The sequence below is a fragment of the Callospermophilus lateralis genome, chromosome 6 (genome assembly GCF_048772815.1).
Source record: "Callospermophilus lateralis isolate mCalLat2 chromosome 6, mCalLat2.hap1, whole genome shotgun sequence".
In the NCBI taxonomy this organism is placed as follows: domain Eukaryota; kingdom Metazoa; phylum Chordata; class Mammalia; order Rodentia; family Sciuridae; genus Callospermophilus; species Callospermophilus lateralis.
Window position 1 is genome coordinate 122,072,190 of NC_135310.1, and position 24,224 is coordinate 122,096,413.

Consider the following 24,224-nt stretch of genomic DNA (forward strand, 5'->3'; position numbering starts at 1 on the left):
CCAAGCTGGGAGCCAAACATTTAAATGTGCAGACATTTAAGACCCAAACCATAGTAGCATGGTACTACTCCATTGTTTCCTGGTAGTAAGAACAGAGAGATCCCACCCCTGTCATCCCTCACTAAAAAAGACACAGCACTTAATAGAGCAAGCAAAATCCCCACAATACACTCAACAATGAGTCCAGTGAGATCATCCTTGTAACACTTCCTGGTGTGGACCAGGGCAAAATGCCAAAGTCTAGGTCAAAGGAGCAATCTCCAGGGGGAATGAGAAGAAGTGCAGCAGGGGCCTAACTTTCTGCTGCCCTTGCTCCTTCATAGGTAAGTTGATAAACAGGTGGGCTGTGTGCCATTCCTCATAGTGCTCAGCTCAGAGAAACTTTGTTAAAATATCCTGTGGTACTGAAGAGAATGTCTGGATCATATTAGGATTATTAGAGCATCCCTCTGACCCCACTGGAAAAGCCATGTGGCTAGTCAATGTAGAACAGTAAAGGAAATAATAATAAGTGTTGGGGAGGATGTGGGGGAAAGGTACACTCAGACATTGCTGGTGGGACTGCAAATCGGTGCAGCCAATATGGAAAGCAGTATGGAGACTCCTTGGAAATCTGGGATGGAACCACATTTGACCGAGCTATGCCTCTCTTTGGTCTATACCCAAATGACTTAAAAACAGCATACTACAGGGCGCAGCCACATCAATGTTTATAGCAGCAAAATTCACAGTAGCTAAACTGTGGAGCCAACCTAGATACCCTTCAGCGGAGAAATGGATAAAAAAAAAATGTGGCATATATATACAAATGAATTTTACTCAGCAATAAAAGATAATAAAATCATGGCATTTTCAGGTAAATGGATGGCAATGGTGAAGATAATAAGTGAAGTTAGCCAATCCCAAAAAAGCAAATGCTGAATGCTCTCTGATAAAAGGAGGTTGATTCATAGTGGGGTAGGGAGGGAGAGCTTGGAGGAATAGATGAATTCTAGATAGGGAATAGGAGTGGGAGGGAAAAAGGAGGGGGCAGGGGATTTAAAAAGATGGTGGAATGTGATGGAATCATTATACAAAGTACATGTATGAAGACTGAAATTGGGTGTCAACATACTTTATATACAAACAAAGATATGAAAAATTTGGTATATATGTGTAATAGGAATTATAATTAAAAACAAAGTACATATATAAACACATGAATTGGCATGAACACACTTTATATACAAAGATATAAAAAATTTTGCCCCATATGTGTAATAAGAATTGTAATGCATTCCACCATCATGTATTCAAAAAATCAAATCAACTTAAAAAAGAAGAGTAGAGGAAAGAAAGAAGGAAAAAATAAAGCACACAGTGGAAGTTAAGGATTAATGAACTCCCTCAGAACCAGTGTTGAAATTTCCTGGTCTGGGCTTCACCCAAGAGACTCTGATGTTTCTCCAGAGCTTTGTGTGGTGGGAGGACACACAGGAGGCATCAAAGAAGGAAAAAAAAAAAGCCATTTGGGGAGGATGACTCTTGAGAAGAGAAACTAACTCTCCCAAACATCCCTTGGCCTTTCTGAGATTCCCCCTCCCTCTGGCTAAAGCACTCTGCTTCCCATCAGATGTCCTCCTCACTGAGGCAGAGAGAGTCAGAAAGGCGAGTGGCAAAGGTGATGGACAACAAGCAAAGGCTCATAGAGAGAATGAGGCAAAGAAAACACTAGCAAGGACTTTGTGATGAAGTGGAAACTGGAAGGTACTCAGCTGTGGGGAAGACCAAGGTAAGGGAATGAGAAGGGGGTCCACGGTTATGAGATGAGCAGCTTTCAAGTTAGAATAGAGGATCTGAGTTCCTGTCCTGTGGGGATGATCCAGAGAAGTCTCTTCCTCTCTTTACTCTTCTTGTCAATTCTGCAGCGAAAAAAAATATTTGGGTATATTGCAACTCATATTTCAATGTTTGATATTTACAAATTAATAAAAAGATATTTTGTAAAGTGTTTATCATAAAACCCTTAATATAAAAATATTCAACTTACAACTAGTATAAAAGTTTATAAAATCAATCTATTGAAAGCAATAAAATACTGTATAGTTCTCATAGTCATAAATATCTTTCTTACTGAGGAACAATACTGACCAAGTTATATCAAATGTATTTGTGAATATGTAACAATGAATCCCACTATTATAAATGGGAAAAAAGAAAATTATTTATATATGTATTTTATTCCTCAATCAAACCACATTTACTCATTTAGATATTTTTCTTTCTTTTTCCCTCCAATTTTAATGAATGGTCATTCAGTATCACATACTATACTAGTTAGGGGCAAGAAATTTTTAATAAATATTTTCTGATACTAAAATATTAAATAAATAAGACTCTGGGACAAGTATAGAAATCAAAGAAATTATTTATTTAATTAATCAGTATTAGAATCAGTATTACTCTAGGCTGATTCACAGAGTATTTTAAGGAACAAATTGTTATTGTGCAACAAGAAATACAATTTAAATTAAAGATGCTATGATCCAGAAATCCTATGACTAGTAATATATCCAAAGGAAAGGAAATCAGTGTGGCAAAGAGATATCTGAACTTCTATTCATTGTGATACTATTCACAATTGCTAAGATATGGAATCAATGTTGAGAGCCACAGCCCAGTAAGAATGATGCCTGGCATTTACCAGAGGGAATGGTTGAAAGGTGATGCCAGCGAACCATTGAGATGATGATTTAAATAAGATATATATCATTTCTGTGATGCTGGATTGATTGTATTGTATATTTGACCTTTACTGCCTCCAGCACCCGCTATTTTGGAGTTCCCATGGAGTTCTCACCGGGTTTCAGAGAGATTGGATAGAGCCTGGTGGAGGGAGTGTGGTCCCTTGTGGTGTGAGGAGTGCGGTGAGAGTTGGGGAATAGAGAGTTGCTGTTTGAATCTACAAGGCTTTGTGGCGGCTCGGTTATTTGTGCCCAGCCAGACTGCGGCAAATCAACCTAGGTGTCCATGGATGGATGTATAGATAAAGAAAATATATGAACAAACACACAACATAAACACATATGTACACATACATACAGGTAATACATAGAGCCTATTAATGCTCCAGTATTACACTGAAAGGACATAAAACCCAACTGATTAAACTTATTATGTTTTAAATAATTTTCCTTGACAACATAAAGAATGGATACCTTGGATAATACTGAGATAGTACTAAGATAGGAATAAACCATGACAAAAACAACCAGAGACTGAGTAGAACTGCTCAAACAAGGACGTACAGCAGCCAATCTATGTGAACAGTGAAGTGGAGCTGGCCTGTGGGGTTATGTTCTCACTCCCTTCTGAAGTCTGGGGGACTTTGAAGAACCTGCGCCTGTACAGAAGCACCAAGAATCTTCTGGAGAAGTGATCTCTGCTTTAAAACAAAGAGAACAAGGTTTCAAGGATCTACACCATGGATTTAGATGTAATAAATGTAGCAAAATAAAAATTTTAAAAAAAGTCTTCCTCTATAACATCAAACATGTCCCTACAAAAAACTAAAAATCTCAGAAAAACACTTTGCAACCTTGATCAGTATAATTTTCCAAGAGAAATTCATTGCAAGATGTCTACCTAGGTAACTTATAAATCAGAGCAATGTTAACAAAGCTTTACCAATAGTGAGGATGTTAAGCACTCTCTCTGGGATTGGGCAGCTGGTCCACTTGTTAGAAAGATTACTTCTATTTTGTATGGATAAAATCATGTTATCTGCATAGCATCCTTTCTGTTTCAAAGGAAGTGTGTATGTAGCTCATTCAAAAATAATATATTATTTTTATAAAGATAGAGGCTAAATGGAAGGGGGATATGACAAGTAATATTTTTCTGTTGTTTTTTAAATACTTTATATGGTAAAAATACTATCTTGTTCAAATACTAAATTATATACTGCTATGGTCATGGTTCTCAGGATGATGTAGGTAGTCATTGACTCCTCAATTGTTCACTGTAGTGTATCAATTTTTTAATTTTGATTAGGTGTATGACAGCAAAATGCATTTTGATTCATTGTACACATTGCAGCACAACTTTTCATTTCTCTGGTTGTACACAATGTAGCATCACACCCTAAGTGCAGTCTTACATGTACCTAAGTTAATGATGTCCATCTCATTCCACCATCTTTCCTGCCTCCATAACCCCTCCCCACCCTCCCTTCCCTTTGCCCAATCAAATTTTTCCATTCTCCCCATGCCTCCCCCCTCCTCATTTTGGATTAGCATCCACTTATCAGAGAGAACATTTGGCCTTTGGTTTTTAGGGACTGGCTTACTTCACTTAGCATGATATTCTCCAACTCCATCCATTTACTTCAAATGTATGATTTTATTCCCTTTTAATCCTGAGTGATATTCCATTGTGTGTATATACCACAGTTTATTCATCCATTCATATATTGAAGGGCATCTAGGTTTCTTCCATAGTTTAGTTATAAATTGAGCTGCTAATGAACATTGATATGGCTGTGTCACTGTAGTGTGCTGATTTTAAGTCTTTGGGGTATAGACTGAGAAGTGGCATAGCTGGGTCAAATGATGGTTCCATTCCAGGTTTTCTAAGGAATCTCCACACTGCTTTCCGTAGTGGTTGCACCAATTTGCAGTCCCACCAGCAATGTATGAGTGTGCCTTTCCCCCCACATCCTCATCAACATTTATTGTTGTCTGTATACTTGACAACTGCCACTCTGACTGGTGTGAAATGAAATCTTAATTTTGATTTTCATTTCTCTAATTACTACAGATGTTGAACATTTTTTACATATTTGCTCATTGAAGGTATATCTTCTTCTGAGAAGTGTCTGTTAAGCTCCAGCCCATTTGTTGATTTGGTTTTTTGGTTGTTTGTTTTTTTGTTTTGTTTTTTTTTGTATTAAGTTTTTTGAGTTCTTTATGTATCCTGAAGATTAGTGTTCTATCTGACATGTGTGTGGGAATAATTTGGTTCCAAATTGAAAGCTCTTTGTTCACCTCAGTGATTATTTCTTTTTCTGAGAAGAAGGTTTTTCATTTGAGTTCATCTCATTTATTAATTCTTGATTTTATTTTTTGCACTTTAGGACTCTTTTTAAGGAAGTCAGAGCCTAATCCAACCTGATTAAGATTTGGGCCTACTTTTTTCTCCATTAGGTGCAGGGTTACTGTACTAATTCCTAGGTCCTTGATCCACTTTGAGTTGAGTTTTGTGCATGGTGAGAGACAGGAGTTTATTTTCATTTTGCTGCATATGAAATTCCAGTTCTCCAGTACCATTTGTTGAAGAGGGTATTTTTTATCCAATGTTTTTATGATACTTTTGTCTAGTATAAAATAACTGTATTTTATGGGTTTTTCTCTGTGTCTTCTATTCTTTGCCATTGGTCTACATGTCTATTTTGGTGCCAATGCCATCCCATTTTTGTTACTATAGCTTTGTAGTATAGTTTAAGGTCTGTTATTGTGATGCCTCCTGCTTCACTCTTCTTGATAAGGATTGCTTTGTCAATTCTGGGTCTCTTATTTTTCCAAATGAATTTTATGATTGCTTTTTCTATGTCTATAAGAAATGATGTTGGGATTTTAATTGGAATTGCATTGTATCTGTATAACTCTTTGGGAAGTATGGCCATTTTGACAATATTAATTTTCCCTATCCAAGAACACAGAAGATCTTTCCATCCTCTAAGGTCTTCTTCAATTTCTTTCTTTAGTGTTCTGTAGTTTTCATTGTAGAGGTCTTTCACCTTTTATTAAGTTAAATCCCAAGTATATATTTTTTGAGGCTATTGTGAATGGGGTAGTTTTCCTAATTTCTCTGTCAGGATTCATCACTGATATATAGAAATGCATTTGATTTATGGTATTGATTTTATATCCTGCTACTTTGCTCAATTAATTAATTAATTCTACAAGTTTTCTGGTGGAATTTTTGGATTCTCTAAGTATAAAATCATGTCACCAATAAATAATAATTGAGTTCTTCATTTTCTATTTGTATCCTTTTAATTCCTTTCATCTGTCTAATTGCTCTGGGCAGAGTTTTTCAAGGACTATATTGAATAGAAGTGGTGAAAGAGGGCATTCCTGTCTTGTTCCAGTTTTTTGTTCCAACTTTTTGCCATTTAGAATGATGTTGGTCTTCAGTTTAGCATAGATAGCTTTTACAATGTTGAAGTATGTTCCTACTATTCCTCATTTTTCTAGTGTTTTGAACATGAAAGTGTGCTGTATTTTGGCAAATGTTTTCTCAGCATCAATTGATATAATCATATGATTCTTATCTGGAAGTGTATTGATATGATGAATTATATTTATTGATTTCCGTATGTTGAAACAACTTGGCGATCCTGGAATAAACTCCACTTGATCATGGTGCACTATTTTTTAAATACGTTTTTGTATGCAATTTGCCAAAATTTTATTGAAATTTTTTTAAATTCTTTTTATTGTTGATGGACACAATACCTTTATTTTTTATTTGTCTATTTTTATGTGGTGCCAGGGGTCAAACCCAGTACATCACACATGCTAGGCAAGTGCTCTACCACTGAATCACAACCCCGGTCCCATTTTTGAGAATTTTTGCACCAATGTTCATCAAGGATATTGATCTGAAGCTTTCTTTCCTTGATGTGTCTCTGCCTGGTTTTGGTAACAGGATGATACCACCTTTGTAGAATGAGTTTGAAAGAGTTCCTTCCTTTTCTATTTCATGGAATTATTTGAGGAGTGTTGATGTTAATTATTCCTTGTAGGTCTTGTAGAACTCAGCTGTGAATCAGTCTGGTCCTAGGATTTTTTTCGTTAGTTGGCTTTTGATGGTGTCTTCTATTTCTCTGCTTGAAATTGACCTGTATAAATTGTGTATGTCCTCTTGACTCAGTTTGGGTTGATCATATGCCAGTGTAGTGTATCTTAACTCCAACCACAGTTTCTCTGCCTTCAGACATTTATCAAAGCTAAAAATCATACTTTAAAGATACATAAAGAAACAAAACAAATGGAAACTGTTGCATTTCATGACTAAACACTTAGGGTCACTCCAGGTGAACTGGGCTGCATGAAATAATCACACAGAGACAGAGAAATACCTTAGGTCTTGTGACAGCTCCTCCAACCTTAGGGGGTCCATGGAGAGAGAGAGAGAGAGAGAGAGAGAGAGAGAGAGAGAGAGAGAGCATGCTGAACACTTTTATTGGGAAAAAGCCATTCAAATGAGGCAAGGGGTCAGATTTCAGGGATTGAGTCTACCTATGTGATGTCTGCTGTCAGCAGGTAATTGACATCTGGGAAGGACATGCCCATCTCATAAGCTGTATAGGAATCATGGCAGAGCAAGCAAAAAGACCAGAGCAAGGCCAGCCCAAACAGCTGGGCAATGTTGGTTCAGTCCACTTTGTGTGCTCAGTGCTCATAGTTCACACACACAGCCCATGGCTGGCTTGCCACATCTCCACATTCTCATCATTCAAGGTCAAGGGGCACTCAATTCCTAAATGGTAGCTCCCAACAGAAAGCCAAGCTTGATCAAGGCTTCTTTCATGAACAACTTCAGTTGCCCTCAATTTTGTATTTCTGTTGAATCAAACACCCCCATATTGCCATTTGGCACCATAATGAACCAATCTGTATTCCAAGTAGTAACAGGTTAATTGAAAAGGAAGATGAAGCAGTTAAATGAAATAATAAAAATACAGTGACAATGGTGTGGCCAAGCAATTCTGAGCAACATGATCTAGCATTAATGTCATCACATTCTAATTCAGACAATATAATTCTGAAGCAAACTGACAAGTAATATATTTACATGTAGAAAATACTTAAAAAACACCAAAAATCAACATATTTATATAACATTATTGTTAGAGTTAAGCATTTACTAAGTTGATTAATTTCTCAATTACTCTTTCTGACATGCTGTGAGCAATTCAGCTCCCTCCATTAACAAGTACTAAGTTATTGTAGTTTAGATGCTTCTCTCAAAGTCTAGAAACCACATAAATCATTTGAACAAGGAAAACTTAACATAGACCTATTCATGGCTGAGGCCCTGAATTTAATCCCCAGCACAGAGAAAAAAGAAAAAGAATCAAATAAAAAAAGGAGTTAACTACTAAAAGAAGTAAAAGAAGCCTCAAAAGAATGCAGAAATTGCATATATAGGGAAAAGATAGTAGTACCTCTAAATTGAGGCAGAATAGCCAAGGAAGGAAAAAAATGTATGACAGGGTCCCCAATGAGACTGAGGTGCAGAATTCATTGAGGAAGGTGGAACCATGGCCCACTGGAAGGTTGAAATGGATCTGTAATGCTCCAACTCACCAGGTGTCCTATTTCATAATACCCCGCCCCAACATTTGTGACACCAAATGTTTGGAAGTTTCCACACCAATTCTCTGCATATATCTGGGTGTCCTATAATTCAATTAAGGAATTACAAGAGAGTCCTACAGGTTAAGTGGACCCCACAGTCTTAAAAGTATGCCCCCATGACTTCAGATGACAATCACAAGATGGTTCTTCAAGTTACCCACCTGTTTCTGAAGTTCCTCTCACTGTAAGGAGTTCCAATGTAGTCTCTACAGTGGCAAAGAAAACCTCTACTCAGGACTTTCAGACCCTTGCCCATACCACAGAAAAGAATGTAAGGATGTGTTTGGCTTTAGTAATGAGAGGAAGAGCATCATTAGAAAATGAAAAGTGAATATAGAAACCCTCAGAGAATAATGTGGGCAATCTCAAGAGCAAGAAGAACCACACCACCAGGGATTAAGGTCAGGTTATTTTATAGGGTACAAAGGTAGAATATATGATCCAAAGGGACAGGACTTCCCTGGATACTGGGAAATATTGAGTAACATGTTTTCCCATTAGGAAATCTAGTCTGCCATGTTGTTTTTATCTGATATTTGATCAGGCATTTGATCCAATCAAATGTTAGCCCCTAGCTTTATGAGGTTAGTAGTGTCTTTCTTTTGAAATCTTCTTCCTGCTTTGCTGCATTCCAGAAAATTTATACAGAACTGAAAACTTACAAAGTAATTTTTGAGATTGTTTGGTACATTTTTACCTTTGGTCTCTTTCTGTCCCTTAATATTCTTTGTCTAGGTCAGGAGCAGTTCACAAGTTATTGTTCCACATCCCAACAGGCACATTTCTCCTTTAGAGCCTTTTTGTAGTATCCTAAATTTCTATCTCATTCCAAATAACCATCTTCCATTCCCAAGATCCATCCTTAGATTGGGTGATTTTCTACATCCATTTTCTAGACGGGCTCAGAAAATCAACAGAAACAACTTTGTTTACTAACCAATTTATTATAAAAGATCTTGTAAAGGATACAGTGAATAGCCAGATGAAATGCACATAGGGTAAGGCCTAGACAAGCCTTGATCACAGGAATACCTATCCTGTGGTGGAGTTTGAGAGGCAGCACCCCCTGAAACATGAATACATTGTTGTTCATCAACTCAGAAGCTCCCTCAATATTTTATGGATATTTCACTGTGTCATTAAGATTGACCAAATCATTGACTGCTTGCAATTAATTAACTCAACCTTTAGCTCTATTTTGTCCCCTCTTTCATTTTTTATTCATAAAATTTGTTCCTTTGGTAACCTGCCCCCATCCTGAGGTGACCCAGGGGCTTTCTAAAAATTGTCTTATTAACATAAACTCAGATGGCTGAAAGGGGCTTATTATTAAAAACAATAGACTCTCCCTTCATCTAAACAGAAAATTCCAAGGTTTTTAAGAGATGTTTTCAGGAATCAGGGAGAGAAATCATTTTTTAGGAACCTAGGACAGAGACTAAAAATACAGATAAATACATCAATATAGACATTTCTTACTATGTCACCAAAAGGTGGGCCTTCTGTACACCACCAGAAGTTGCAACAAAAAGGGAAAACAGCCCAATATGCTGGCCCATGCCTGTAATCCCAGCATTTTCTAGGCTGAGGCAGGAGTATCACAAGTTCAAAGCCAGCCTCAGCAACTTATCCATGCCCTAAGCAACATAGGAAATGTAGGATAAGATTGTCTCAAATTTTTAAAGGCAGGGGTTGGGTGCTGGGATTGTAGCTCACTGTTGATGCAAATGTGCAGAACGGGCTTTAATCCTCAGCACCACATTAAGAAATAAACTAAAGAAGGTATTGTGTTCATCCACTACTAAAGAAAACTATTTTTAAACAATATAGTTTGGGATTGTTGCTAAGTGATTAAGCATCCCTGGATTCAATCCCTTGTAACAAAAAAGAAAAAAAGGAAAGAAAAGGGGAAAAAAGGGAAGGGAAGGGAAGAGAAAGGAAGGGAAGGGAAGGGAAAGGAAAGGAAGGGAAGGGAAGGGAAGGGAAGGGAAGGAAAGAAAAGAAAAGAAAGAAAGAAAGAAAGAAAGAAAGAAAGAAATAACTTGTCTTGCAATGGCCCTTCCAGTGCATTGTACCAACAATCTCACATTGTGTCAGATGGCAAAGAAGTGTTTACAAGGTCCAGTTCCAAGAACACAAAGAAAACCCCATGGAGTGGATTTGGAACACAAATGCAATTAAATGATACTGGACTCTGTCCACACCTTTGACTTTATTCTTTATGTTTGCATACATTTTACACCATATTACAAACATTTGAACTTCCATAAGACAACAAATCTACATGACAAAGCCACCTGACAAATGAAGAGGTTCTCATCTGTTCCCCCACATGAGGAAAGAAGCACTCCCAGTCACTGTACACTACACTGTTATATTATCCACTCTTCAGATTCAGTCAGTCTCAATGAATATACTGTTACCTAAAAGATAACAATTTGTATAGAAAATCATAAATATAAGAAGAGAGAAACCAAATGGTCAATATTCACAAATATACACATATATACCACAAGCAAAGAGAAAATACACAAAGCTATTAAAGTCCTTGTTTCTAGAAGGACTGTGTAGTTATATGTACTTTCTATCTATCTTTCAAATCCCAAACTGTGTTGTCTCTTCCCCATTCAGAATAACTGGTCACGATTCTTCACTTGGTAGAGTGAACACACCTTTATTCTTGCAGTTGTAGTATAGACACAAAGTGAGAATGTAAGGAAAAGTCAAAGAGGGTAGCAGGAAGGGGGATATGATCAAAGTACACTATATTCATGTATGAAATTGTCACAATAAGAACCAATATTTTATACAATGAATATATACTAATAGCTTTTTAAGGAGGGGACCCATTGTCTTATCCTGAATTAACATATCACAACATTCTCAGTGGTACCAGAAATCTACTGAATTATGGATAAATAGGCATGTTATATTCATCTCAGAATAGGAAGCAGATAACATAAAATGTTGGACTCTTCTCTTAAAACTCCATCATTCATTGTAGTTTGGAACTGAAATATCCCCCAAAGGCTCATGTGTTAAAAGTTTGGTCTCCAGCTGGTGGCCCTTTGGGAGGTGGTAGAAATTTCAATAGGTGGGGACTAGGAAAGAGGAGGAAGTAGGTAACTGTGACTGTGTCCTTGAAGACTTTGTCTTGGCCCCTTATCTATATATTACTCTCTCTCTCTCTCTCTCTCTCTCTCTCTCTCTCTCTCTCTCTCTCTCTCTCATTCTTTCTCCTCTCCTTCTCCTTCCCTCCCCTCTCTCCCCCTCACTTTCTCTCTCTCTCTCCCTCTCTAACCTTCTGTCTGCCATAAGGTGAGCCAATCACTCCACCACCTGCTCCCATACATTCTACCTCAGAAACAATGCAGCCAGGTGACTATGGGCTGAAACCTGTAAAACTGTGAGGAAAATAAATCTCTCCTCCTTTAGGTTGATTTTCTCTGTATTTTGTCACAGAGACACACACACAAAAAATGAATAACACACCTCTCCATTTCACTGGAAATTTTTGGATAATAAACTGTCACCTGATAGTCCAAATCTGCAAAAATAGAACTGAGGACCATGCTCAACCTCAGTGTTTCTCTACACACATGCAGGTGCAGTAATGTAATCTCTCATTTGTTTGAATTTTTAATTTTGTTTTGTTTTGTTTTGTTTTTGGAAACAGAGTATCATCATGTTGGCCAGGCTGGTCTCAAACATGTGGGATAAATTGATCCACTTGCCTTAGCCTCCCCAGGAGATGGGACTATAGGTATATGCTGCCACAGCTGCTTGAAATACTTTTTAATACCAAAAAATAGGGCTCCTCAGTTAAATTGCACATTCTCTAAACCAGTTACAAAATAGCCAAATTTTATCTTCTGCTATCTGAATATAAGATGTGAACTGAACTCTCATAACCACACATCTAAAGTCTTAACACAGAGCAGAAGGACAAGCCCACTGAACAGTCCAAGTCTCATATCATGGGCTTTTGACACAGGAGTCTATAGCCCCAGAAGAGCCACAGTGAGGGATCACAGACAGCAAGGGACCCTATGTGGACAAAACCTGGGTGTGTCAGGGAAGTAACAGAGATTCAGCCTCTGGGGGAGCTCCATCAACCCCACAACCTGAGCTGAACCCCTCCATTGGGGTGCTCAGGGTTTCCTCCAAAGGAGGAAAATTGTTAAGGGGTTCAGGGAGCCCCTCAGACCCACTTTCCTTGGAGCAGACGGTCATGGTCACATCTCCATACATAATCATGAAGTATGGAAAAAGAGCTCCAGAAAAGGAGGCTGGAGGGAAAGAGAAAATGTGGGACCCATCAATCATGTTATAGAAGGAGACCTCCCCTTCACTGTAGTCCAGGAAGACCCCCACCCTGAAAAGATCCTGCACAGAAGATAACCAAGTCTCAGGATTAGTTAGGGCAAAATAACTCTTGTTAACTTTCCCCATGACCCAAAATCCCCTTTGTGATGATTCGGGGTAGTTGCCTTTTCTCTTCACATCTTTCCTGCAGACTCCCAGAGTCCACCTGCTGGATAATGCATTCTCTATCTTCACTTCCCAGTACCATCTTCCTGATGTGATGCCCTCAAGACCCAACACACTGCATTTTTCATCACGGAACACACAGGGGTCCTCCAAGGTCAGATGCATCTTTTCATGACAAACAGAAAGCCCGTAGTGAACAGAGTCTGAATCCAGAGTGACAGGACCTGTTGAGAGAATTATCAGTTGTGCAAGGTCCTCCCCTGCCCCAAAACAAAGCACACCGTCACCCACCAACTCACAGCCACAGAGCTGCCTGAGCAGAGGAGGGGATAAGCCTCCTGAGATATGAGTCTTGTAACTCAAGCCCACATCAACAACCAGGAGAAGGAGCCAGAGGCTGATTTCAGGGGTAGACTTGTGACAGGACCCTTGAGAACCAGTACCAGTGTTGTGACGATCACTTCTGCCACAGCAACACCATTGGTGATGCCGGCATCTGAATCACCACAGAGAACTTAAGGAGAAGCCAGAGGCCATGAGGGCAACAGGAGGAACATCTAGAAGCACACAGTCACTCACAGGCTTGGAACTGTTCCTTCCGCCAATCTACGAGAGAACACACATCTCATGTCAGGGATTTGCAGAGTCTGTACACATCAGGGTCAGCACCCAGTCTTCTGAAACAGCAATGTGGAAGGAAGAAGGGAAAAATCTGTTTGAAAACATTCAGCTGCTGTATTTGTTTCTTACACACACACACTCACACACACACACACACACCACCCACACTTCCCATGAAGACTAAGCCTAAAACTTAACACTTCAGGATCAAAATTCGGGATATCAATATGAAAAGTCTCTGTTCAGATTTAGCTACCAAATAATGCTTTCTCAAGACAAAGACAAACAACAATCCTGAAAACTGGGTTATCTTGAGATACAATTAAGGTTATAAAATTTCAAAGACCTCCATTTACTTATAAAGAACTGACTGTGCTGAACTTGTAAGGTTACCTCTAATCCATGAGTAGAGAATTACATCTAGCTTACCTGAACTTGGAGGATGACAATAAATCATGAGTGCAGAGAAATCTTACCCAGTTAGGTTGCAATGGAGAGGGTTTTAAGATGGGAGAGAAAGAAGTTCAAAGCAGGAAACAAATATGTCCAGTGAGAGATCAATACTAGTGACTTTTCTTCCACTTCGCAAAGACCAATAAGAGAAAAACATCCTTACATATATGGGAGAACCCAAAAGTATTGGACCTACTCATTTTCCTCCCAAAAGAATTGCCTGAAGAGTTTCAAAATTTCCAGCTATGATAGAACCCATAATCCTAAACTCCAGAGTGTGTGAATGTGTGAAATCCATGACTAGGCCACTTTACAAATGTGACTAAGATTCAGGTTCTTGAGCAGGGGAGATTATTCTGGATTCTCTGGGCCAGTCCAAACTAATCTCATGAACCCTTGTGAATAGAGAGAGACCTTTATTGGCTGTATCAGAGAAGCAGATAGAATCACAGAAACAAGGTCAAAAACATGCTGTGCTGCTGGATTTGAAGATGGAAGAACAGGCCCCCAAATGAGGGAATACAGATGGCCTCTAGAAACTCCACAAGACAACAGCCTCCAGAAAGGAACACAGCCTTGTCCACACCTTCTTGGACTTCTGGACTACACACATGTAAGATAATATGTCTGTGTTGGTTTAAGCTACTAACTGTTTTTAATATTTATTTTTTAGTTGTAGTTGTCAATACCTTTATTTTTTTTATGTGGTGCTTAGAATTGAACCCAGAGCCTCGCACGTGCTAGGCGAGCACTCTACCACTGAGCCAGAACCCCAGACTCAAGCTACTAATTTTGTAGTAACTTGGCAGCAAATAGAAAACTAATATGCCCACATAGATGACACACCCCTTGAGGAACAAAGCACTGGCAGAGAAATGTGCTTACAGAAACCATGAACCTCCCTGTCTCCTGCACTTAGAAAGCTGAGTGCCAGGAAAATCTCACACGCTCTGCTAGATGGTGAAAAGACAGGGGCCCAGTGAGCCCGTGAACCAGAGAAGGTCTAAAGATCAGAGGGAAAAGTCCAGTGGCAACCAAGAATCAGTGACACCGACCTTGGACTTTACCTCAGGGTCAGGGAAAGGGGGACCAAGCAATGAGATGAGACCTGCCTTTTCTCAGGAGACACCAACCCAAGAGTCTTATGAACCAGTTCAGACTAGCCTCCAGATAAAGAGGACCTGAAATAACTAAGAGAAAACTCATGCTCCCTCTTCCCCCACCGTCCCAAGGCCACATAAGTCTCCTAAAACCACCATACTCCCTTTTGGGAAGAGGTCAGGAAGGTAGTTGACCAAAGCAAAGTCTACATATGCCATACACTCCAAAATGTCTTCAACTGGAAAGCTTTTGCCTCCAACAGGGCAGAGCCTTAGGAACAAGATTAGAATGATTAACATAATAACTAAACAACATTTTTATTTCTTAAAGATTTTTGTTTAAATTTGTTCTCCCCATTTCCACTAATATATGTTCAATCACCTACATGGGTATTTCCATCTTTGTTGAGTTGCTTGATAGAAACTAGATCATATAAAATGGCTGAGCAGACCCAGATAACCCTTGGAGAAAAGTAAACTTTGCTCATTTTTTACTAAGACATTAGTTGAAATTCAATTATAATTTTGTATATAATAACTGACTGAGATTATCAAAGAAGAAGAAAAGAGAGGAAAAGGAAGCAGACGAGGGAGAAAAGGAGAAGGACTAAAAGAGAAAACCTTTTGAGACTCTCCAGTGTGTCAAGCACCATGCTATGTACCTTAATGCAGCCTTCATATAATTCCCACAGAAAATTTTAATTTATAACTCACTGTTACAATTTCATGAACAAGATGAAATAGAGATTTGTCCACCTAACACTATGCACCTGTCAATATGACAGTGTTGATTCTAGTATAGCAATGGTGTTTACCCTTACAAAATAAAAGAGTATGAAGTGTTACATGAAAACTTATAGACATTAATTCAGCAGAAAATGGGGAGATGGTTAAAAAAAGACTATGTGATACTTCTTTTTTAATAAACATGTCCCCAGGAAAATCATTAAGATTCTCAAAGAGTGTTCCTCAGATATTTGAATCCAAAGCCTCCTTGATGCCATGACTCATCCTTCTCTGTCTCTCACAGTCTATATCCCTGATGCCAAAAAGAAACATCCAGAGCAGGAAAAGGGCATATTATACAAATTCAGATGGCACAGGTCCTAAACTCACCCCCAGAGTTAAAGAGTCATCTGGATTGTCTTTCATTGCATAGGAAACTACCTTAGCATATGTCTGTCCTGACTGCTACTGGAAGGTGGAGGTAATCTCATTATAACAGGTGGTCTCATTATCACAAATTCAATGAGATGATTACTTAGAAATGGCTTAATGGAATTCACACACACACACACACACACACACACACACACAATGTATTCACTGAAAACTCTCAAAGATGTATCAAGGAGTTGGTTACATTTCAGGCACACAAAAAACCCACAAATCCTCTTCACACTCAACTCTAACCACCTTGTATGGGATTTTCCATATCTCACTGCTTCAGCACACCCAAAATGTCTATGTGAATCTTGGGCACTCTACTTTCTTTCTCACCTCCTCTCTCCTCCCACCTCATCCTTTCTTCTCTGATTTGTTCCAACCCTTTCTCAGGTAAACAATATTAAACTCTCCAGGTTTCTCTTTTTATGATCTTCACACATTTTTAAAAATCAAAGACCAACACACAAATGAAAAATTTCTTAAAAGCAAAGAAAATTATAGTGAACATCATAAATTGCATTGTGTTCCTTATATACAAACGCAGACTTTGAATATAATTTCAAATGGTTCATAGATCCCCTAAACATCCTGGAACCAAAATTCAGAACACCAGAATCTCACTTCTCAGAAACCAAGGTGCTTGGAAGAAACCCAGCTAGGACAGCGAGTCAGAGAAGGAGGTGGCTGAGAGAAGACCAATATTCAGAGGACCAGAAAAAAACCAAAAAAACAAGAAAACCAAACCTGGACCCAAACAGTAGGAATTTGGGGTAAAGGGAATAGAGAACCAAGGCCCCACATTAGGAAGATGAAATTCCTAAACTGTCAAATATAATTTCTGAAGTTTTTTGGAGACCAACAATTTCTATCCCCAGTTCCAATCCTGTTCCTTCCAGGCTCTGCTCACAAGTGAACTCTCCAGTGTCACTGTGCCAACAGTTAAATGCAATTGAAAAATTAGAATCAAAATTTAAAAAGACATTTGGGAAATTACAAAAAAATGAAGAATAATTGAGGGCTGAGGTTGTGGCTCAGAAGTAGAGTGCTCACCTACCATGCATAAGGCACTGGGTTTTTTCCTCAGCACCACATAAAAATAAAATAAAGGTATTGTGTCCATCTAAAACTAAAAAAAAAAAAGTTTAAAAAACTGAAGAGTGTTTAAAAGATAGAAATATGAGGTGACTTCTTTGATCCAAACAGAAGAAGTCTCTGTGGTCTTCCAATGCAAGTTACAATCATTTTTTTCTCCATTTAGGAGAATTTTGCTTTTCTGTTGTGCTTGGCTTTGGTTAGTTTGGGCAGGGGGCAGATTAATGTGTGATGATTATGAAAGAAAAAAAAAACAAGAGAAGTTAAAAGTGTTAACTGGGAGGGGTGGGAAACAAATTAAAGAAGAGAGAGCAGGAAACCTCATTCCATCCTGGGTGGAGGACACTGATAAGGAAGGTCAGAGGTGAAGCCAGGAGGAGGGCAGGCCAAGGAAACATCAGAGTCACTTACCTGCATACAGAGGGGCCTTCCTCCAGGCTGAAAGGGAACACACAGTGGTGAGACCACAGCTAAAACAAGCCCAATCAGCATGAATGTACCTTCCCTGGTCTTCCCTCCATTCTAAAGATGAGACTACCCACAGGAGGAGAGAGTCAGAAAGAGATGGCCTCATGCAGTATGCAGGGTCTGCAGGGTGTTGTGGGAAATCCCCTGGACCACAGATGAAGACAGCTGCTTTACAGGCCAATTACTGCCATTGCCCCACTGATTTCTATCTGTCAGAAAACCATCTGCCTCAAAACTCATAAAAGTCCATATTCTATTTGTCTTTATTCAGTTTTGCCACTAAGGATAAAAATTATGCTATGTATGAAAATATTTGAGAGAATAAAATATAATTCACTCAGCAATTGTCAGGGGTATTATTATTATATCCAGGCTTTTTCTGGCAAAGATATATTTGAAAAGGGGTGGGGATGTACACCGTGGTAGAGGGCTTGTCAAGCATGCATGAGGCTCCAGGTGCATGCCTCAGCACCACAAAATGAAAAAAATAAAATTTAAATTTGAAAAGACACTTGGGAGATTACCAAATATAAAGAATGATTTAGAGACAGCAATGAGTTCTGTGGTAAAACTGCCCAATTTTTCACTTTGGTAAATATTTCTAGACAATAAGAACCAGTTTTTAGGAAATACTTGGTTCACTCTACCACATTTCCACCTGTGATGAGCAGCCCCCTTGAATTAGCACCTTCAGGAGCTAGAGAAAACATAATCCCTCACTGGCAATTTGTAGGAACACAAACAGAAGGTCACACTTCTAAACTTAATGACACCATTTACTTACATAGATCATTTAATAAAATCATACTATATGCCTTTAATCTTTTAGGTGGAGTCCAACAGCTAGATGCATTGAAGGGAAAAAAAAAACAAAATAATGGGCAATCCAGGGTTGAAATAAGATGCAGAATACATGACACACCATGGGTCACCATCACACCCAGGTTTCAAAGCATTATGTAGGAAATAGCAGCCAAGGTCAAAGAAAGTTCAGGGACCAGTGTTCTGCCTTCCACTAGCTTCCCAGGGATGGGGCCCCACATGTCTGTGCCTAGACAGAAACAAGTACAGGGTCACCAGGACACAGGTAAGACAAGGAAACAAGCATTATCTGGAGAGTCACTTACCAGACAGATAAGCTTCCTTTCTCTGATCTGAAAAACAACAAGAAACAAGGGAGCTAGGAACTAGAACATGTGCTACCAAGGAAACAGAAAATTCAGAAAGGAAAGATGAACTTACGGAGGTCTGCCTTGAGTTCATCTAAAAAAAAAAATGAAAAAAAGTATGAACACCCATCCCCAAGAAAAGGAAAGACTGTGCCTGGAAAAATCTAGGAATAATGATTCTGTTCACTAGAATTTCTAACTACAAACCCACCCAACCCCACCAGTCTCTAGCTCTCCTCTCTGATCTCCTCAGTCACCTCCTCTGGGCCCAGGACCCTGGGTCTCCCTAGAGAGCTGGACTCCAGACTCTGGCCCCTGTCAGCTGTCCCTCACCACCAGGTCTGCACTTGCCCTGTGGGGTCTTACCAATGGCCTTCAGCGCCTCTTCCTTTGCCTGCTGTTCCTCCTCCTTAAGCCGCCACAGATGCTCCTTTTCCTGCCTCACCTGCATCCTTCTGGAATGTTCTTTGGTGCTTAAATAGCTAGCCCCCAAGAGTAGGAGCCCCAGCATGGTCAGGATCACAGCAAATGCTGGCTTCCAGGGAGAAGCCTGAGGGAAGAAGGGCTCTGTGGCCAGGCAGACAGCAGGTCAGGGGCACACCCAGGAGAGCCAGCACACTCAGAGAGGCCAGCCCCTCCCCACAGCTCTGCTGGGAGGGGGAAGCAGCACTGACCTGGGATGTAAATAGCCATGGCCTTCTCCTGGCCCAGGACAGGGTTGAGGACAGAGCAGGTCACATCCCCCACAGAACTGTCTCTCACCACCAGAGTGGCCTCCACACTAAACAGCTCCTCAGTGTCTTGGCTGTGGGCCTCAGAAAGTGCTGGGAACTTCTTTCCACTGAGGTCTCTCCACTGCACCTGGGGCTTTGGGAACCATCCTGAGGCTTTGCACATCACACGCACTCCATCCTCTTCTGGCCCTTCTATGTGCACTTGGGGGTCAGAGCCCATCCCTGTGGGAAGGAAACTGTGGAGTCCCAGGAGCCGCCTTGGGCCCTGAAACCCCAGAGTTGCCTAGATATCACAAAACTTCAGGGGGAAGGATCTCATGTTGAATTCTGAGAATTCTATGGGAAGAGGGAAGAAAAGGAATGAGCACAGGGACCCCCACAGGGCAGTGGGCTCTTCTCCCCAACTGTGAGGCCAAGGCAAACAGGAAGAATTTGGTCCCAGGGCTCCCCCCTTGAATCTCACTCTTCTCACCTCACACACTCTCTTGAGACATCTGCCTCTCTGCATATCATGTCCAAAATTATATTGAGTGACCACCTTGTCTCCTGAATTCTCTTCTCCTACACCCATGTTCCCATGAATTATCTTTACCCAGTTTCCTCACATACACCTCAAACTCAAAACTCCAAACTGAATTCATAAATTTGTACCACTTTTGATAAAACAAAAATTAAAATCTCCCTAATTCCTCACCCTTCTTTATACCTAGTTCTCCCACTTCCACACACTTTTTACACCCTTTATCTTCTGCCTCTGGGCCCAGGCATGGGATTTGATTTAGCCAATAAGAAATTAGCTAACATGACTAGTGCAGAGGTTTGAAAAGCACTTGCACCTTGGTTTTACCCTCTGTCATTTCCACAGGAGGACAATCCTGGGCTGCCCAGTGGAGAATGGACTCCTGTGACAGTGCCTGGTCAACCTGTTACAGCTGCCCTAGTTCAGCCAAATGACCACCTAAAACATGAGCACACCCAATCAAGACGCACCTGGTGAACTTTTCAGCTGACTTAAGAACAAATAAAAATTACAAGTAAAAAGCTTAATTCTCCCTGTTGAATAAAAGATTTTATTCTTTTTTCTTATACCATTTGCTTTAGGAAATGTCAATTACAAATAGGTACTTTCTCCTCTTTTGAACTGTTTATATATGGTTTTGAAAACTGGTTAGGTTTTCTGCCAGCTTTGTGGTTCAGGAATTCCTTTCTCAAGGACCAGGGAACCATTTCTTTGAAATGTAAACATCAGGGAAGATAGCAACACTTTGCCCCCTTTTTGTGGAAAGATAGGAGCCTAACATATGTGGGTATCTTGCTCCAAGTTGTAAAACTGCTTCCTGTCATAAAGCTGGAGGAGTTTATTTTGCTTCCAGACAAACCCTATTAGATGACACAGATGGTCTCCCAAACTACCAAGTAAATTTAGGCTGAGTTATATGGAACAACAGTGCTTTGAGCCATCTTAGTTGAGATTACTCATTGTTCATCTTGAAAACAAATATACAGGAGATTATATATGATTGGCTCTAAAGAGAATGATGAAATTATTTTTCTGGTTGTGTAATCCATTCACAGATCACCATACTATGTATCACAGTCTGGTTTGATGCTTATTCAGTAATAAAAGTGTTTTCTCCTAGCATGGAAGGGATATTCTGGTTGTAATTATGTTTCTGAAATATGACCAAAGATGTGAGTAAACCCAGGTGAGATAAGCCAAGTTCAGCCCCAATTAGTTGAACTCACTTAGTGCCTGAATTAAATACATTTTTATTGCCAAATACACCTGAGATTGTGGCTGTTTGTTACACAGCATTATCACAGCAGTAGAACTGACACATAATTATCAATAGTCCTGCCATGAAACAACAAATGGTTCAAATAAAATCCTGGAAGTCTCTGAACTCTTCTCCTCCCCTTCCAAACTCTGTGCCCACAAATCTACTCAGTTGACTCTAGTTTCTAAACCTGTCTGACCCCTCCTCTCCCACCCCACTGCCATGCCTCAGGTCAGGCACTCATTCTCTCCACATCATAACTGCACTCCAGGCCTCCTTCCTGCTCACCTCCAATCCTCCCATTCACAGCTGACAACATGAGCATTCCTAGCATGGCTCTGTTTAGGATTCACCCTACTCTGCATCCAAACTCCATAACACAGCACACAAAGCCTTTACTGATCTGGTAACTGCCTTCCTCTCCAACACTTCTCCCCAAACTCCACCATCTGAGACCCTCAGGGCCCTCACACTCAACCCCAAGAACTATCTGGTCAAATGCAAGTAGCCACCATCACCATGTTGTATGCCCTCTGCCTTTTCACCTTCCAGCCCATCAACATCCAGGGCTCTTGTGCCAGCCCAGGTGTCCACTCCTAATGACCTCATCCTGACACCTGTGAGTGGTGTTAATACAGGACCATCTCTTTATTCCAGTATTACAACTTCTTACCATCCTCCTCCTCACTCCTACCAACCATGATGGCCTCCTTATACCCAAAATAATCAACCATACTCCTACTTCAAAGGTTTCATACCAGGTGCTCCCTCTGCATTAAACTCTGGCCCCCCAGATATCCACCTGGCTAAATACCGACTTCCTTTGAGCCTTGCTCAGACTATCAATAAGGCTCTGCCCAAGCTCCTATGTAACACTACAGCTTGTCCTAACTTCTCAGCCCACATCCTGTGCCCCTTTCTTAATTCTATTTGGTCTTTTGTCTTAAGTAATTATCATCTTATACTGAATTATTTATTGTGATTTTTCTTCCTTTGTCTCTTGCAAGTAAACTCCTCATGGCTGGGATCTCTGTTACACTGATATATCTCTGGGCACAGGACAAGTCCTCACATATTTTAGATGCCCCTAAACAGTGCTTGTATTGAATCAATGAATAAAAGAAAGCCACTTTTTTCTTTCATTTCACCTATAAAATGTGAGGCTTAATTTGGATGATTCTTGATATTCCTACCAAACCCAGTCCTCCCAAGGTCTCTAGAATAGACATCAAGAAACTAACCTGCCACCTTCACTTCCAAATCAGCCTCTTCATAGAAGCCTCCATGTCTGAAGAAGCAGGTGTACATTCCATTGTCAGAAACCTGGACCTTGTGGATGTGCACAGAAGCCTGCCCTTCTGAAAGGAAGTCCTTCACCAGTGAGGTCCGCCCTCTGTACTCATCCATCTGCTCCTCAGTCTGTTCCTGTTGGTTCCAGTAGATGAACACTGCCTGTGAGAGTGTGCTGCGGAACCACCCCAGTTCCATGTTCTCTGCATTCATGGCTGGGACTAGGGCACAGGGCAGTATGGCATCCTCACCCAGCACTGCCACAATGGAGTGTCGAGGGCCAACAACCTGGAACTGCTCTGTGAACACAAACATAGTGGGAAGGAAGCTAGAGAGACACAGACCAAAAAACAGAGAACACACAACATCAGGTGGGAAGGTCAGGAAAGCTGGGGCAGGGCCACATGAGATGAGCCCTCTAGTCTGATAGATTTGGAAGAGGTCTTCTGATCATAATGATGTGGACAGAAATGATGTCAAGGACAATCCTTCATTGTCTTCTGCTCCTGGTCCCAGGCCCTTCCAGAAGTAATTTCTAATTCAGTGGTTCCCAAGATTTCAAGCTCCTGAACCACTAGGATGCCTTATAGAGCACACAACACTGGACCCCACTGCAGAGCATCTCATTCACTCGATCTGGGATGGGCAGATGAATGTGCATGTACAAGAAGTTCCAAGGGTGGTCTGGGGAGCACACATTGGGAATCCCACGTCAAACTTGTCCTGCCTCAGGACAAACCTCAAAACTGACAAAGAGCACACCTGACCAAAGGTCAGCACTCTTTGGTCATTCAGCCACACCCAGGAAATTCCCCTCTTCCTGTTCGAAATTTTTTACTTCAGTCTATATTTTTCTCCTCCACTGAGGGAGGAGAGAAATACTATAAACTTTAAAACACAGAGTCACAGGCTACTTACTGCTGTGAAGATCCTGCTCTCGTCATTCACAGAAACCCCCATCACTGCATGTTCAAGAAGCAAGTTCACCTCACTCTCCACCCTTGGTGCTCTTGGGCTTCTGAGGCTAACACATGACTCCTCGGCAGGACACGCTGCAATGGGCCTCCAAAGAGCTACTCTCAAACCCTGTGTCTTTCCACTCTGGTCTCAGCCACCTTTAAATCTCAACTGGAGGATGAGTAGGATTCCTGACCTCAGTGATCCTGTTAACATGTGAGCGGATCCATGCTGCAGCTCTGCTCAAAGCCTCCACGTGGCTCCCCATTTCTCCCCAGGCCTGACAAGGTGGACCCTGCTTCCCAAGACCCCTCTGAACTCATGTGCTGCTTCTTCCCCATGGGCTCTAGTCCAGCAACCCTGGCCTCTGTGCTTCCTCACACCTCAGCACACTGCCAACTCTGCACAGGCTCCTCCTGTAGGAACCTTCCTTCCAAATGGTCCTACAGCTCACTCCTCCTTCTCCAGGGTTATGTTCCCATCTACACACCACCTCACT

The 24,224-nt window shown here is 40.5% G+C and overlaps 1 protein-coding gene across 1 annotated transcript; it reads right to left on the reverse strand.

Moving 5' to 3' along the window:
- Positions 1-12,476: 12,476 nt before the first annotated feature.
- LOC143402005 (butyrophilin subfamily 1 member A1-like) lies at positions 12,477-23,083 on the reverse strand. Its single transcript, XM_076859530.1, has 8 exons — positions 22,720-23,083; positions 19,641-19,922; positions 19,333-19,533; positions 18,925-18,951; positions 17,741-17,767; positions 13,476-13,502; positions 13,340-13,392; positions 12,477-13,061 (listed from the first exon to the last, which is right to left on the reverse strand). The coding sequence occupies exons 1-8, from the start codon at positions 23,081-23,083 to the stop codon at positions 12,477-12,479; spliced, it is 1,566 nt and encodes a 521-aa protein (XP_076715645.1).
- Between the last annotated feature and the right edge of the window lie 1,141 nt (positions 23,084-24,224).

What these genes read in the sequence shown, in the direction of transcription:
- LOC143402005 (XM_076859530.1), bottom strand. Translation starts at nt 23,083, where the DNA reads ATGTTTGTGTTCACAGAGCAGTTCCAGGTTGTTGGCCCTCGACACTCC. An exon ending in CATGGCTATTTACATCCCAG is followed by an intron (nt 19,534 to 19,640) that starts GTCAGTGCTGCT and finishes GCCTGGCCACAG; the next exon opens with AGCCCTTCTTCCCTCAGGCT. An exon ending in AAGTGATCGTCACAACACTG is followed by an intron (nt 13,062 to 13,339) that starts GTACTGGTTCTC and finishes TGTCATGAAAAG; the next exon opens with ATGCATCTGACCTTGGAGGA.